Here is an 18,765-nt window from a genome sequence, read left to right on the forward strand (position 1 = left end):
TGAAAGTTAGACATCACTTTTTTTTTACAGAGTTTAGTTCTGTATGACTGTCCCTTTTTTGTCATTATGTTTTTGATAACACAGATGCAACATGACTGATGAAAGTGATTAAGCATAAAGCACATAATATCTACATTTACCATTTAGTTTATTTAATGAGCTAATTTAATACAATTTATGAACTAATTTCAGTTTAATTAATTGTTCAAATTGAACATCAAAAGCAGAAAACATACTCTCTGAAATAAAACAAAGATACATGTAGTGTAAATTACAAATATAAATCCTACAAAGATAATCATATCCTTTATGAGTGACAGCTTTACCAGTTTTATTACAATTGATGCTCTGTAATTGAATTGGCTCTATCACTCTCTCTCCTCTCCACTATAGCTGGTGTGTGGTGAGCGCACTGGCACCATTGTACTGTGGCTGCTGTCACATCATCCAAGTGGTTGAGGAGAGATCCCCTGATATGATTGTAAAGTGCTTTGGGTGTACAGTAGTACATATGAAAGTGCTATATAAATGCCTCATTCTATTCTATTCTATTCTATTCTGTAAAAATGTCAACCAGAGAAGATGCTGGCTGAAATATTTTCAGAGTTAAGATTTGTTTAACTGTCCTTTTAAACCAGGGATAAAATATAGCATAGACCAGAGGATCCAGAGATGGGTTTATGTACCACATCCATGTTAAAATAGCTTTGGCTGTGGCAGAGTTTACCCATAGATAACTGGTATAGTATGGAACATAGGCAATCATATAATCTACCACAATGATTCCTAATGTCAGAGTAGCTTTACTCTCCGATTTCCTCTTCAATGAACCTTCTGTTACACATTTACCACCCTTCTTCAGAGAGTTTATAACTTTCACATGCTGAAGTACTACATAGAAAATTCTCAAATATAAAGTTAGGCATATGGTACATGGAAAAATAAAAGTAATTAACGCATCAGCGATAAACAAGGGAAGTCCCCCATAAATAGCACAATATCCATAACACACGTCGACTGTGGATGAATTAATGTTAAAATATTTATACACAATTATAACTGAAAGAGCATAAGAGAATGAAAAAGACCAGCTCAGACAGATGCATATTAAAGTTTTAGTTGTGGTTATTTTCTGTGGGTAGTGTAAAGGGTAACACACAGCCACATAACGATCAACAGCAATTAAAACTAAACTACTGAGAGATGCTGTGGTGAGCAATGTAAAGGCTAAAATATACAGTTTACAGAAAGTTTCTCCAAAGTACCAACAGTGAGCCTCAATCTGTGTGATGGCCTCTATGGGTATCACAGTAAGTCCCATAAGCATGTCGGCCACAGCCAGAGAGAGAATAATCAGGTTTGTTGGAGTGTGAAGCTTCTTGAAGTGAGAGATAGAGATGATCACCACCAGGTTCAGAAACACAGTCCATGCTGACAGCAATGAAAAAACCACATGCATAATAATATATTCATGTCTAGAGTATTCAAAGCTCTTGATACATGATGAGTTGATGGCAGGAAAGCAGTAAAGAGACTCATGATCCTCTGTCTCATTAGCCATGAGTGAGTCTCCTCATGTTAGGAGTTTGTTCTGCTCTCTTTCTTGTCATATAATTTATACAGTGTCTGGATCAGACGGCCCACCCATCTACTGCCCACTGATGATGTAACATTCAAACGTTTTTTTTGTTTTTTTTTTATTTTGTTGAACATTAGCTTTGAAATGCAATTAATTTCTTCAGTCCAGATTAGAATTCTCTTACCATTCTTTTTGGTATTGTTTAGTATTTCCACATAAAAGCAAAGCACAGGTGGAACTGAACTGAACACAGGTGTGGTGGTTTTTGCTTTAATCAGTAATCAGTCACTGTAGATCACTCTTCCTTTGAGCAGCTCCTAGAACTCATCTGAGGGGTCCCTTGGTGAGGTTAAGATGATTTCTGTGAATTAGGAATGGGGTCCAGAAATAGAGGGGTTATGTCATCCATTGGAACTCAAGAATGTTTGAGCTGTCCATAATCCTCCCAGTTTACCCTGTAAATTAACTATTGCAATGAAATAGTTGGGCAATAACTGTCCCGTATACAGAACATATCAAAAATAGTGAAATAATCTTTATACTGAACAGTGAGAAAGCTATTGAATTGAACATATGTGTAATAAAAAGGATTCAATTACAGGGGCGGCTGGCCAATAGAGGGCGCTAGGGCGCCTCCCCCCATGAGCCAGACCACAGTTTATGAGCCACACTCATTAAATAAATAAGTAAATACATACATAAATCATACATACAAATTGTCAGTATTTGTGTGTTTAAGATATTAAATATACCCAGTATATGTGAAAAATATGATAGAAATTAAAAATGTCTGCTTTTTCAACACGTCTCCTCCACCTGCGTGCACGTCTCATCAGCTCTGGGGCGCTGGAGAAATCGCCCCAGAGAGGCGGGTCTGTGGAGCAGCTTAGCCAATTGCTGATTTAAGATATACATGTTTGACATAAACTGTAGCCAATCAGCGAGCTCAAATCTAGTCAGCTATGGGCGCTTCTGTTAGCGCCCCAAGCTGCGCGTGCCCGCCCACGCACGCGCTCATGCGCGCCTATCTCCATGACTCCATCAGACTGCAGTCTATCGGCCTGGCTAGCTGGATGCTAATGCCTTGTTTTACTTTCCGTGATTACTTTTTAAAACAACAGGGACAGATCTAACATGGACAGTTACCGAAGTGAGGGATCTGTCTGAGAAAGTAACTAAACTTTTTGAGTTAAATTCAAATGCAAATGGAAAGTTTGTGCAATTTGTTTGTTTTTGTGTAAGAATGCTTCAGTCTTGTAATATGGCATTAAATAATTACTGACTTTTTCACAGAGCACTGGTATCATGCAGTTTGTGTTAAATTGTGTAATACTAATAATTATTTGTAATATTATTATTATTATTATTCGTTTTACAAAGATATGTAAAGGCAGTGGTTCTCAAACCGTGAGGTGACAGAAGGGGTGCGGGAACAAAATGCTGAATTTTGCCGTTCCTTTAACGTTAATACTACCTCATCTTAAAATAAGATTTAAACCGAGCATGCATTTCTCTTAGGTTAAATGCTGTAAATACATGACATACGATCAAACCTCATCTTTTGCGGTCAAAACTGTCTGCATTTAAGCAGCGTGTATAGGCTATATGACAGGTCTCGTGCAGATTGCTGCCTCAGCAAATCGCGCTATTCTGCCGTTCTCGACAATACGTTACCTTTGTAAAAGTAGGGATTTAAGTTAGCACTTACTAGCATGAAGAACAAATATAGACACAGGCTGTGCATGGAGATCGATATAATTCAAACTCTCTTCGATACAAACACATACCCTGTGTGAGTTCCTGTGTTTAATGTTGATCACATTATATGAAGATCCACACGATTGCGAATGTGACATTGATTTTATACAACAGTTCAACAAACGAAATATTAATATTAAGTGATGTTCATTTTCAACACAGTTGTCAGAATTTTTACAATAAATTAATAGCTCCAATGAAAGCCACAGCAGAACTGCAGCACACAGCAATGATTGTGAACGAATCTTTAGAGTCAACGATTCAATGATTAATTCATAAATACAGCCACTTGCTTCGTTACTGAATGAATGACTTGATGACACCTACTGGCGGTTTTAATTTAATATTTAAAAGCATCACTTCGTTTTTACCATCATTGCATATTTATCTATTTAAGATTTATTTTTTAATTCAAAGCATTATTTATTTTATAAAGGTATTTGTAAAGGTAAAAATGCACTTGAAAAAATCGATTTAAAGGGGCAAATATTGTCCCTTACTGAAAAAGGTGTGACTGAAGAGTGGTGGTACGCAGAAGGATATGCTGAATCCCAATTCTCTGTCTTACCCCTTCGTCTTACCCCTAGCCCTTGTCCCTCGAAACCGAGTGGTAAGCGCTAGGGCAGGGTTCACCAATCTCGGTCCTGGAGGGCCACTGTCCTGCAGAGTTTAGCTCCAACCAGCTCCAACACACCTGTTTGAAAGTTTCTAGTATGCCTAGTGAGACCTTGATTAGCTGGTTCAGGTGTGTTTAATTGGGGTTGGAGCTAAACTCTGCAGGACAGCGGCCCTCCAGGACCGAGATTGGTGAACCCTGCGCTAGGGTGATGGGCGTCGGAAGCAAAAAAAAAGTAGGTGGGTCCTCCCCCAGAAAAATGTTACTAATGCCATTTCATGTATTCTGATGCCTTTTAATTAAACAAGTAAACTAAACTCGCCTCCACGTCGTGCATTAAATGCACAGCTATCCGTGGATTAACCTGCTGATACCATAGTAATTTGCCAGCATTGACAACTTAAAGCTGTTATTGATATTTGCAACGCAATATTTGACTGGAAGTGAACAACGGGCGGTTTTTTCGTCAGTTGTGGCTCGTTGAGAAATATAATGTATTCAGCGATTCAGCGGAAATGGAGTTTAATTCATTAGGGCATTCCTCAAGTGGAATTTGACTGACGGCGCTCTGAAAAGCGAACAGACATATGCACTGAATATAAAAGTGAGTGGGTCCAATATAATTGGTCTTAAAAAGTGGGTGGGTCTTGTCCCACCCATATACAATGGTTCCGACGCCCATGGCTAGGGTTGAAAACATACCCCTATGAAATGAGACGCCACTTGGTTACGTCATCATACATCATACTCCGGCGTCCCTGTGTGATACAGGACAGTATATTGTAACGAGTGGAAATAAGTATGGCCCCTTTAAGAGCTGCGCGCTCTCTGTTGAACGGGCTGTAATGGTATTGTGCCGTGCGACTCGAACAACCCCATGTATGTGGGTCATTTCTGTGTTGATGCTCATTATTCTTGCTTTGTTTTATTGAGTGACGCTGTGGAAGGCAAGGTGGAGCGTGTGGCAGACAGTTGCAGGAGTTTGATTTGTCAATAAATTGCGAGTGAATCGCCTCCGTGAGTCTGTCTGGCCTAATACTTCAGCTGCGAGCTATCCTTATTTTGTTTCCCTCCTAACACAACGCGTTACAATATGTAAAGCACGTATATTTTTCCTGGACATGTCGCCTGGATTTCGGGATCACCCAAAATGTCCGGGATTCGGCTTTTGCTTTCTGCCGTCGCTATTCATTATGCAGTGTTGTTTCAATCGGACTGAATTCATTCAAATCGGTGAATCTGAATGTAGTGTTTAACGTACATGAACGCTAAACAAGTGATCGGTTTATGTGCGTTTTAGCATTGCTTAAATTCCTGTGTTTTCGTATCAGTCGGGATCCGTTTGAAGCTGAATACATGACCTGCAAAGCTGGCACATACGTGTCAGTGTCAAATAATGAAACGTTACACATAATGAATGGCGACTGTAGAAAACAAAAGCTGAATCCCGGACATTAGTCAGAGAAATGCGGGACTGATTGTGCAAACCAGCAATGTATCGTTAGCATAGCCTAGCGTAGCAGACCAGCGATTTTTAAAAACGTTTAAAAACGTTTCAGTTAACAACATGGTTGCAAATATATATGTACATGACTGTGTAGAGCACAAAACACGACTGTCATAATTTTTCAATCAATCATTTAAGCCGAAAATGAGACTTTCTTGATGGTATGCCCGCCTTTGTTGCCGGTTGCGCAGTGCATTCTGGGTACCCCTTGGTTTCAAGTAAGCTCGCGAAAATTCTTGGTTTTAAGGGGTATCTACCCCTTCCCCTTAGCCCTACCCCTTGATCAAAATGAGAATTGGGATAGCCCTTACTCTCACGTGAACGTGCAAAACTAAGGGGAAGGGGTAAGGGGAAGGGGTAAGACAGAGAATTAGGATTCAGCCTAAAGCCTCTTGGGGTACAACTCTAAAAAATTTGAGAACCACTGGGACTGGGTTAAGGAACAGAACAAAATAAACATCAAAGCACAATACACATACCAAGGGCAGAAAGTAGGCCTAATACTCCCATGGTTACCAGACTATTGAAACTGGCTGAATATGACAGCCCCACCTAAGTTATTTTTGGTGGCTCAACAAACATAGACATTTTATACAGGTTTCTGACATCATAACCCCTCCTTCCCAGTTTCTGTAGTTTTCCTTAAAGATATCCTATATCTTTAGCTGGTTTGGACTGGTTTCTACCCCCTCTGGGCAGGTCACACTGTTCTTTGTCCCTGAGACACCAAAAGGCCTTCATTTATGACCTAAATTACCTCCTGCTTCCCTCAGGAGAGGGCCTGGTGCTTCTTTTATTACTAAACGACCCCTGTATTAGAACAGTAGAAAAGTCAATAGAACAGTCAATCAGTAATATCAAAATTTAAACAATCAAACAAAGTTTAGAAAATCTCTTTCATGGTCTCAGAAAGGCAAAGAAGAAAAACACATCTCTGTGTAAATGTCATCACTGTCATAATCACATTGCTCTTCACCAGTTTCTGGATACACAGTCAGTTTCACTGCTTGAACTGACGTCACTGTGCTAACTGTCCCCGCTCTAATCAGTCTCTGTACTGAGCTGGAAATGCACTTCATAATACATGGTAAACAGAACAAAATTAATAATCCCATACCAACAATTGGCAAGACAGTTTGAATTATTCGGGAAAACCACCCTGACCATATAGACATGAGCCACCCTGCCCACTGACTACCAGTAGCTGGAGAGGGCTCCTTTACGGCTTCTCTCATGTGATCAATGATATTGGTTATGTTGTCACTGTAATCAGGAATGTTAAAACAACACGATACCCCCAACATTTTACAAACTCCACCCCTCTCTGCCGTGAGAATGTCGAGGACTAGACGATTCTGCACAAGCGCATCCCGTACTTGTTTCATCTCATCGTTTATTAATGTAAAAGCATTTTCTGTGCTATTGGCTATTGCTAATACTGTCCACGCTAACCCATTAATTTTGTTGATTGCCACTGTTGTACCCACCCCCAGGAAAATTGACCAACCTATATTTGCTCCTGGCGTTGTCCATGGATCAGCTAAGGTATATCCTGCATAACTATTTCATTTCATTTCGTTTATTTGGTTTATCATTAACAAATATACAATAACAAATATTCAACTCATCATATACATAACTTTTGATTAAACCAAAGGGTATAGGCTGAAGCTTAAGGCTTATTAACGCCTATCCCTCTCAATATTCACAAACAGTCAAACAGTGCTCAATTCTCTTCTTGCAAAACACTTGAAACAACAAAGTCATAGAAATTTATTACCCAAAACTTATCTATATGAAAGTATCATCTTGTTTTCTAGGAGCCTTTTAAATCCACTTATTGTTTGTGTCAATTTAAGGTCTATATGCAAACAATTCCATAAATTCACTCCTCTTACAGAGATAGTTCTGCATCTAATATTTGTTCGTACCTTCAGTTTTTTAAACAAACATGTTCCTTTTAACTCATACTTACAATAATGTTTCTCAAACATACTCAAAATTTTATCAGGCAGCATTTTATAATATGCTTTATACATTGTCAATGTAACCTTGTAATCCACTAAATCATAGAATTTTAAAATGTTTAATTTTAAAAATAAATCGTTTGTATGATCCCTATATTGTGATCTTGTGATGATACGTAAAGCTCTTTTGTACAATAAAAAGTGGTTGGGTGTATGTCTTGTACGTATTACCCCAAATCTCCAGACAATAAGTTAAATATGGAACAAATAATGATGAATATAACATAAATAATGCCTTCTTATTTAACAAATTCCCAATCCTATTTAATATCGCAACTGACTTTGAGTTTTTAGATTTTACATAAAATCAATGTGCTTTTTCCACCCCAATTTAGAATCTAATATAACACCCAAAAATTGTATTTCATTAACTCTTTCTATTTCCTCCACCCCTATTCTTACTTTCACGTCTGTCACACTATTTTTACCCCAAATCATAAACTTTGTTTTACTCATATTCAGTGACAGCTTATTAATATCAAACCATTTCTTAACCCATTCCATCTCCCTTTCCACATTTCTCACAATGTCTTTTAACTCTTTCCCAGAATAAAAAAAATTGGTATCATCCGCAAAAAGAATAGACTTAGGAACACCTGAGACCCTACAGAGATCATTTAAATATAAAATAAAAAATTTTGGTCCCAGGACCGAGCCCTGTGGAACCCCACAAAGAGTTTTCAGGGGACTTGACATAATTCCATCAACTGAAACAAATTGTGTTCTGTTATTTATATATGAACAAATCCAAGAATATGCAATCCCTCTGACCCCATACTTAAACAGCTTCTTCAGGAGAATATCGTGATTGATAGTGTCAAATGCCTTTTTCAGGTCAATGAAGACACCCACTCTCTTATCATCAATGGCCTTACTTAACTCATCCACTAGTTTCATTATTGCAAGTCCGGTCGACTGCTTGGCCTGAAATCCATACTGCTGCTCAGTCAAAATATTATATTTATTAATAAAACTATCCAACCTTTTAACAAAAAGTTTTTCCAATATTTTAGAAAACTGTGGAAGGAGTGATACAGGTCTATAATTTGATAAATCATTTTTATTACCTGCTTTAAACAAAGGTATGACCTTTGCTACCTTCATCTGGTCGGGGAATATTCCCGTCCTAAATGAAACATTACATATGTGTGTCAATGGTTTGATAATTTCTTCTATGGTTTCTTTCACTAAGGACATATCTATGTTATTGCAATCTTGTGATCTCTTGCTTTTATAGTTTAAAACCGTTCCCCTCACTTCAGATTCACTAACCTCACTTAGATACAAACTTTGCAGATTGTTTTCAATTAATTCATCCAATCCATTTTTCTCTTTTGGTTCAACAATATCCCTTGCGAGATTCGGTCCCACATTAACAAAAAAATCATTAAATTCTTCGGCCACATCTTGTTTCTTGTCTATGCACATATTATCTTTTATTATAAATTTAGGATATGCAGCTTCTTTAGATTTATTTCTTGTTAAACCATTTATGACTTTCCACATTCCTTTCATACTTTCAAGTTTAACACAAAACATAAACAAATGCAGAACATCTTCAGTGAATAAATCATGCATCCACAAACTTATTTAACACAAAATATATATATAAAAAAAAATATTTAAAAAAATGTAGAACATCTTCAGTTAATAAATCATGTATCCACAAACTCATTTAACACAAAACATTCAGAACAGCTCAAGGGCTGCCTATTTATTGCGGTCTGCCTATAGGTGGTTTAGTTGTTATCAGTATCACCATTTTTTTGTTTTAGATTTCAGTGTTCTTGAAGGTATTCCCAAATGTCATGGTTGATCTGAACAGACCTTTTGTTGACTGGTAGTGGCACTGGGATGAAACAAATCACCTGATCATCACTGTACCAATTTATGTCATCTCTGGGGCTTGGCCAAAAAAACTTGTTTATGCCGTTCCTGTGCATACATTTGATTTTGATGTTGTGGTTCTCCACTTCCTGAATGATGCCAGGGTATGGCTGTTCATCGTAATTAAGAACACACCACTGTCCAATGTGTTTAATCTCTATGACCTCTGGACGAAGTGAACCATCAAATGATGGCATCAAATGTTCAGTTGTTGCAAGATGTTCCATTTTTTTCATGCACAGAGATGCCTCTTGCATAACATGGGCAATCATACACACCCTTTTCAGCCTGGCAGAAACAACTAATGTCTCTGTATTTTAGGCAGCTGGGTTCAGTGCTCACCACTTGATGAATTTTCATCGTTCCCTTTATGGTGCTCAGTGTTTGCACTTCTTCCATCATTTGTACCCAGGCATCAACATCCTCTTCTCCAACATAAAACCACTGATCCAGAATGTTTCAAATGGTAAAAGAGGGATTCTGCGTCGGGCAAATCTTGTCCATGCCTAACTAAATTGTCTGCAGTTCTTTTAAGTGTTCCGCCTATCCCATCCGGTGCCCCCTTGCCATGACTGGCTTCGAAGAAGTTCCAGGTGGTTGTGGAAAACCCTTTCTTGAAAGGTACAGTGGACAAAAGGTAGAAATTGGCTTTCTGCTTGTACTGTGAGGCTGGGCCATCACTAAAAAAATGCAGACAGGTCACATTTGGATGGTTCTCTTGAATCATTTTAAGAACAGGATCCAAGTGGGCCCAAATGCTAGGAGGGTCATGTCTTCTGCTTGGTGATATAGTGCAGAAGGGCACTGGTGCTGGCTCAGCCTTGACATAAAGCACACCCGTATGAAGGGTGGCCTGTTTGTGTGAACCCCCAAAATGAACTGCCTGTATCTCTTTTGCATATTTGCAGGAGTAATTTTCACTGAAATCTATATGGATGAGGCATTCATTTGGGCCAAGATTTTCACGCAGTTTCCTGTACATGGAATACTGCCATCTGATATTAAAGAGGTGTCCATGGAAGTTAACCCCCTGAGGTCGGCTATCGCGATAAAAATATTAATTTTTATCTTATATGCTTGTGTTATACATCAATCTATCCTGTTGAGTGTGTATTATTATTGTGTACACTCACAATAAAAACAAAGTGTTGTGCTTTTCGCCAAATAAAGAAAAATAAACACGAAGCGAGTTCTGCCTTCTCTCTGTCCGTGTAGTCCATTCTGAAACGCGTCCGAAAATGAATCATAACTCAGCAAATACTTCTCACACAGGCACGTGAGATGTCTTTATGAAGCTTGAAATCTCCTCTTTTAAGTGAAGTAATTTATATAAAAAACAAATGTTTTCAACTCATGTAATCCGTTTGAAAGCAAGGAGAGGTACCGTTTTTCCTTCTGCCTCATTATCTCTATAATCAGCTGCGGCCGCCCCGCCCCCGGCGCGATTCACATGTAAATAGTTAGATGATCTAGTATGCAGCGCACCCGCCCCCCGATCAATGCCATAAAAAGTTTCTTCATCAGACTTACTGATAGTTCATCGCGTTTTGAGTATGACACGCTTCTCCGGTAATAAAGACGTCCTTCAGATGATTCTGGACAGCGAGGAAGAATGCACGATACCGGGTTGTTTCCTCAGAGGAAGATTATAACAGACGACGAACGGCAGCATTTTGAAGAGCGAATTCCGCCGAGAACACAATTTCGGAGTAAGTTTTACTTAAAAGTCTTTTGTCTTTTATTTTTCGTGTTCGCATTTATGAGGAAAAAACAATATTACGCGACAGTTCTCCATTATGGACGCGAGCGCTCTAAAAAAATCACTAAAAGACTTTCAAACTTTCACAGAGACCTCAAAACAGAAAGTACAAATCCTTTCTTTAAAACGAATTTCGTTTTGTATCAATTGTATCTTACTTTTAATAATTTTTTCATTTAAACTGCAAATTAACATTTATATTTCTTATAATAAAAATGAAAGACCTATGTTACAGACATATGAAAGACAACATTTCGTTGATTAGTTTTGGATAGATTATACATTTTTAATGTAAAATATCTGCCACCTCAAATAAGCTTTTGTTTGCCAATATTTGCTTATGTTAAATATAATATGTTTTGTCAAAAATAAAGTTATCAAATAATCAATCAAATCCTTAACTTTGAAATATGTATGATAAAATGTATACTTTAGTTTTTACAAAGAAAGATTACACTTGAATTATTGTTGTAATTGTAACCTTTTTAATAAAAAAATATATTTACAAGGTAGATGTAAACAAACTATTAAAAGGTAAATATAAGCCTTTTCTTTAAATAACTTTTATTGTGTTTTATTATTGACAAATTTGGAGAGAGCATAAATATTCCAAAACTGAAAATACAGTATGAGAATTAACTGCACAATTACTAGACATGTTTTCCTTGGATATTATAGGCCAAATTGCAAGCACAATATGAGGAAAAATAAAAAAGAATTGAGATGCTTCCAACTGTTGCTCTTGCATTCTTGTGGCTCAGTGACTCACCTGAATGAATGGCTAATTAAGTATGCGGGCCCCATTGTCTCCTCAGGTGTGAACCACTATGCATGACCGTTGACGCCCACTCCGCATATTGCCTTTCCAAACAGAAAGTGCTTTGCAAAATTCAAATCAATGTATTGTGTTATGTGAATGATAAGGCAGGGTGATTTTCACTTCATTTTGAAGAAAAAACACTAGGCGATGACATCCATTAGACAAAAGTCTTATTGGCACATATTTAGAATGTGTTTTATGGCCTTATTTCAGAAACTTTAGTTTTTAGTTTTTTTCAATAACCACGCATAAACATTATTCTCTCAAAAATGCAGACATGTACATTCTTGTTGCTCACATTTCATGGTAGCCCTGTTTGTGCTAAATAGTGTGTGTTTTTTTTTTGCCATTAATATGTTTATAAGCAACTGAAAAAAGCAAAAATGTCAGGGCATGTCAGAACATCTCAAGGACCCCAAAAACACCTTAGACCCCAGAGGGTTAAACAATCTGTCCTGAAACTGAGTCACAAGTTCATCCTCTGTTATAGCAATTCCCTTTTTGATTGTAACAGTGGAGCTATCACAACCATTCTCATGACTTATCTTTTCAAGGGACCACTGAGTCAGATTTACCTCTTTGTTCTGAGGGGATCTGAAGAGTGAACACGTGGTCGTCTTGCATTCCTTGCATTGGCCATATGCGCACTCCTTTTTTGTCATATCGCACGCAATGGCATCAGCCATTTCCTCCAAATTTTTGGAAGTAAGGATGACAAGTGAAAACAGCTTGTCTGCCATATACTGCAAGTTCTCATGGGTTTTGCAGAGGCAAGTATCCCGGTCAGCCTCTTTTGGCTGTGTAACCCAAAATGGTCTCTGGGCACAAAAAAAAGAGTAAGACACATGCTTATGCTCTGCACTGAACTTCTTGTGGAGATTGACCATTGTGTCACAGAGAATTCTTCTTTGCTTTTTTATTTTTCTTACAGTGACTGTGTTCTTCTTTCCAGTGACAACCCTACTCACATCATCTCTCAAAAAGAATAGTTTGACAGAGCTCCTTAGACCTTGAGAGATTATATTCTTCTGTCTTATGAAATCAAGTTCTTTCCCACATGTTTTCCACCTTTTATATGAAAAGCCAATCTGTTTTTGGCAGAAAGCCTGTAATTTATACTTCTTGATCAATTTTCCACAAATCAGCCGTGCATAAATTTGTTTGACCCTCTCTTTTTTTGCTGCAGAATATCTTGCCTTTATTTCACTTAATTTTTATCCCGGCAGTTTTAGGACATCGCACAAGATTTGTCAACACAGAAAACATTTCATCATTGGATAGGTTTTGTTTAGTTTATTTAAAGTGTTTTTTATGTCAGCTGAATGGGCGGAACGCTTTTCAGAGAAGAAGGAAAGGTAAAAAAATTTTTTTTTTTTGCACAATTCACACACAGCGGTAGCCTAATTCAGGAAAAAAAATATCCGAATGCTCCACGTGAAACCTCGTTCTTCCGATCTTTTACCATTGTGTCAATTCTCAATTGATTTAGATTAATAAGCGCGAGGGAGTGAGAGAGAGCAAGACAGTTTGAAGACGCGCGCGCGACCGGGCCTCTCTCTGCTCGTTCTTTCAGTAATATGCGATTTTCCTCAGACATACGTTTTTCTCCCACACAAAAACAGAATTTTATTCCAAATATGTAAAATTTCGCGTTGACACTAGATTCCGCGTTAATTTGCCAATTCCGCGATTCCGTCCGTGATCGCGGAAATTATAGGGCCCTAAAATAGTTTGTGTGTGGGCACTGTAGTTTTTTTATGAGGCTACTAAAGATTTAGGCCTAAATAACTGATCTCCTGGTAATATAGTGTCCTACTCTGCCCCTCCTCATGATGATGTATTTGCAGCTGTTTCTATAGAAAAATGCTTTGTCACTCGCACGAGTGCGGCCAAATATTTTTTCACGTTCGCACGCCGAAATATTTACTCGCATGTGCGAGTGAAATGGGCGCACTGTTGAGCCCTGCCTGATGTTAACAACATTTTTCATAGACACTTTCATTTGATTACAAATGTGCTTTATTTGAAAAAGGTGAATAGTAGCATTAGCCTATAGCTAATACAGCACAGTCTTCTAAAAATACATTAAAAAAATATGTTTTTTTTAAAAATATGCCATCACCCAATGAACATCACAACAATAGGTGAGTTTCCATTACATTTTTGAAAAATGATGGCGTTTCCATTAACTGATGTTATGTGACTAAAACTTCATTTTTTCCTCTTGCGATAAGTAAAATCATTCCAAAAACCATTGCAACGGACGTTGGTAGGTTTATGTACTATATCCCAGCCACTGCACTGGTCATTATTATTAATGGAAGGAGATGTATGTGTGTTTTCAAAGCATTAATGGTGAGGAACGACCCTTATTATACTTGAGAGCGGCACATATGAGGAGTTTCTGGGTGTTTCTCTCTCAGATCTGCTTCGAGGTCTTGATTGTGGCATTTATTTGAGGTTTAGAATACATTATTCGTGTAAATTCTTTTGTCTTATATGAATTTAATAAAGAACTCTGTCTCGTATTCTGTCCAAACACACTGCGCCTTCTAAGTCAGGTGACCTGCAAATGCGCAAAAACTGTTTCCATTGCTAGCCTGGCTAACGTCAGACCTCGTCTCATTGAGACGTGGTCTGGGAACCACATGTTCATTTTCTCGTATTTGAGGCGTGGTTTACGAATGCCCAGAGCCGTTTATTGGGCGCTACAAATGTCTATCAAATGCGCCTGTACATAGCTCATAGCCAATCGTTTCAATTATACCAGATGACGTATGTAGAGCGACAGAAATTCGACGAGGAAGAAGACGAAATAAACTTGCGTTCTAAACTACTTAGAACACTATCTAAGGCTGCATCGAAAGGTAACTTCGCGTCTGATGCCATGTTGGATCCATAGATATAAACAAACTGCTTCGGTGTGTCGCATAGACGTCGTCATCGTCTTGCTGCTCCCTCCCCGTTCTGTGATTGGTTCCCTTTTTGAGGGGAAAATCTGGTCCATGGTGTCCAGGCTGCCTAGCAGCGTGAATAAAATCGCACTGCGCGCAAGACATCATGGGGAAACCCAGGCTATTCCATTGCAATTTTGCAAAATATTTTTTTTTCCGAATTGCCTGAAAAACCACCTCATGCGAGCGTAAAAACTTTTTTGCAATAAATGTAAGTTTTTGCAAAATTGACGTGTTTCCATTGGGCGCATATTCAATTCGCAATTTCAATTTGCGCCATTTGAAGGGTAATGGAAACGCGGCCAATGACAGCCATGTAAACTCTAGTCCTGACCCTGTGCAGGAGTTTACTTTATTTGAGTTACAAATGATTAGAGTCCTCATTAGAGTTACAAATGATTTGCTCTTATCATCCGATCGTGGTTGTATCTTGCTATTAGTGTTATTCGATCTTAGTGCTGCATTTGATACTATTGACCACAACATTCTTTTAAATAGACTCGAAAATTATGTTAGCATTCGTGGAATTGCATTAGCATGGTTTAAATCATACTTATCTGACCGTTAACCGATCATACTAACCCTAACCCTAAACTGAGATTCTGATTATTGGACAATAACCTAGAATACTGTCTAACACTTGATGGCTGCTCTGTCAAGTGTTCGTCGTCGGTTAGGAACCTGGGTGTGCTCTTTGATACCAATCTTTCATTTGAAAGTCACGTGTCTAGTATCTGTAAAACTGCATTTTTCCATCTTAAAAATATATCTAAATTACGTCATTTGCTCTCATTGACAAATGCGGAACAATTAGTTCATGCGTTCATGACCTCAAGGCTAGATTATTGCAATGCTCTACTGGGTGGTTGCCCTGCACGCTTAATAAACAAACTACAGCTAGTTCAAAACGCAACAGCTCGAGTTCTTACCAGAACCAGGAAGTATGACCATATTAGCCCGGTTCTGTCAACGCTGCACAGGCTCCCTATTAAACATTGCATACATTTTAAAATATTGCTGATTACAGTAGGTAGCCAACCAGAATGCCTATTACCGCCGAGCCAGCTGCCGCGGCAGAACCACCGCGGCAAAAATAAACCATAAACTATTTCAAAGTCATTCGCGAAATGACCGCCAGGTGGCGCAAAGGGATATTGTGCAAAACAGCAGCAATTGCTGCATTTTTTCAATTGCCGACATATAAGTGTGGTTAATGTCAATTAACAGTAAGGATGAAATACTACAACTATGGTAAACAGAATAGAATTTTTTTTAAGGACAGAAAAATAGAATAAAAAGTTAAAAATAGAGACGAGAACAATATAGCCTATATTTCATATTGTAGGCCTAGACGTCGGTGGGCAACAAGCCTATTCCCAGGGGAGCAGCGCGATAACAAAAAAACAGAAAAAATAACAAACAGAAATAGATTATGTGCAATGAAGCTGATTATTTTTACTATTCTATTGAGGAATGAGACGAATGAAGAGCGCTTCTCACTCGTGTGAGCGAACACACACTGGAGTAACGAACGTTTGGGCATTTCACAACGAGTAAATTCATGGCCGAGTAAATCCATCATGTGAGCACTTCCCAATGAGGAAAGGACAAGGAAAGGGGGAAAATCTCGCTCTAATTAAATGTAGGCTAAATCGCCCTGAATTAAATTGTAAAAATGTATTTATTCAATAAATAAAATTTATTTTTCAATGTTGCGATATTGTTAATAAACATCTATGACAGAAATATTACTACATGCAGCCTAAATTATTTAATTCCTTCATTATCAACACTTTAATAGCCTAATGTCTAGAATAGCGATTTAAGTGTGAATTGCAACTTCTCTTTGTTTTAGTCTCAGACTCAGATAGCCTGTGGGGGGTTTGGAGAAGGCAGCAGTGGCTTTATTGTGGGGGTGCAGGACAATAGGTGTTAATCGGATAGCCAGCCTGATGAGCAGGCAAAGGCAAAATTCTTTTAAGGATAAATCTCAAAATCTCCAAAAGTCCATATGTAGGCCCTATATCTTATTAAATTATAAATATTGTAATTTTATTGATTGTATTTAAAGGTTGTCCACACACAATTTCAATTCAAGTGTTCAATCCAGTTGTTTCAATTGGTTTTGTTGAGTTTTAGAGTGTGTGAGCAGTGTGTGTGATTGTTAACAATCTGGCATTATCCAAACATGAACTGTTGATGAAACGCGTTCATGCCATGAAAGAATGGGAGTGAGCAGCAGATACAGAGCTCTTTAATTCGCGATCAACCTCGTTTTATTGTAAGGTGAATTCAGCAAGGCTTTGAAGCAACAAAGGTATTTTTCTTACAGTTTTTTCTTTCGTGATTTGTGTGGATGACACGCAGCGACATATACAGTATTATCAGCTGTATGATGTGTTTTTACCCTGAAATGTTTAATTTCGAGAGAGACCCGGCGCGCGCAGTGGGAGACAAAATAAACTTACTAAAACTTACTAAAAAGAGATCCAGCGCGAGAGAGAGTCAAAGAAAAATTTAATTTATGATTTAAATTCATAAATTGAATGTTCTTAATTTATGTTGCTTTGAACTATGTTCGTTTTGTACCGTTTTAATTTTTTTACTTAGCTCTCAATTTCGTTGGCAATACACATGTAAAATGTCACAAGAATAATATTCTGTGTTTCTTATTTTGCATCGCAAAGGGAATAAACTCTAAACTTGATGCAACCCTGTTTTAAATAAATCAAGTCTAAATTCAAGTCTAATAGCCTTAAAAAAATGATTTTCGCCATGTTTTTTGGAATAAAATGTTATATAAATCAGGCTAGGAATAATATATTTACAAATCCCTCTGTATATGTCTTCATAATATAACTAGGTACAAGACTGGAGAGTTTGGTGTATATCGGTGCTACTGAAGTGGAGATTTCGGACTTGGAGTATGAGAGAAAAGTCAAATTGGTCAAATCCGTTTTCTCAAAATGACTTTTCTCTCATACTCCAAGTCCGAAATCTCCACTTCAGTAGCACCTATATACACTATATACACCAAACTCTCCAGTCTTGTACCTAGTTATATTATGAAGACATATACAGAGGGATTTGTAGATATATTATTCCTAGCCTGATTTATATAACATTTTATTCCAAAAAACATGGCGAAAATAATTTTTTTAAGGCTATTGACAGTATATTCTGATTTACAGGATAACAAAACTAGATATCCATAAATCCCTCTGTAATTTTTTTCCCATCTAATATGTGAACACAATGAAAAAATAATTTTTAACCTGGCTTTATCCAATACTCAGATTTTGTTTTTTAAAAGATATGCAAATTAGGTCATATTTAATTAGATATTGCCTAATTTGCATATTTAAAAATTAAATTACAGAAAACTTGTAATACATTTTTTTCTCATCTTAATATAGGTAATCAACTGGGAAAGTTTCATGGTGATATCTGCTAGTTAAAAATTTGACTCTATTCACCTGTAGTGTCTGGCCTTAAACCGATTTAGTAAGTTTTGTTTTGTAATTGTTCAATAAAACCATTTTTATGTGGTTTTTGTATGGACTTGGAGTGATTTTTACTCAAAACTAATGGCTGGGATAGTTTCGGTACCCCTAAAAACCCCTAGTTAGACATCTCAAAATGTAATATTAAAAAATAAAATAAATAAATTTCATATTTTTTACCCAGGCCGTCTGGGCACCCCAACTTTGATTGCCTCTCCAGGCGTTTCCCCGAGGATTTGGCCGTGGATAAATTGGGAGGTGTTACTAGACACATATAGGAACACATGGTAAAAAAAGCTATTGGTAAGAAATTTTTTTGCAGATTGGCAAAAAAAATTCCTAACTTTCCCTAACT

The 18,765-nt window shown here is 37.5% G+C and overlaps 1 protein-coding gene across 1 annotated transcript; it reads right to left on the reverse strand.

Moving 5' to 3' along the window:
- Positions 1–553: 553 nt before the first annotated feature.
- Positions 554–1,591, reverse strand: LOC307146197 (trace amine-associated receptor 13c-like; the record flags this gene model as incomplete). The annotated part of the gene is made up of 1 exon (XM_079850074.1): positions 554–1,591. Exon 1 carries the CDS (start codon positions 1,559–1,561, stop codon positions 554–556), a length of 1,008 nt encoding a protein of 335 aa, XP_079706200.1. The 5' UTR covers positions 1,562–1,591.
- Positions 1,592–18,765: the final 17,174 nt, after the last annotated feature.

Source organism: Squalius cephalus (genome assembly GCF_949319135.1).
Source record: "Squalius cephalus genome assembly, chromosome: 18".
Classification (NCBI taxonomy): Eukaryota; Metazoa; Chordata; class Actinopteri; order Cypriniformes; family Leuciscidae; genus Squalius; species Squalius cephalus.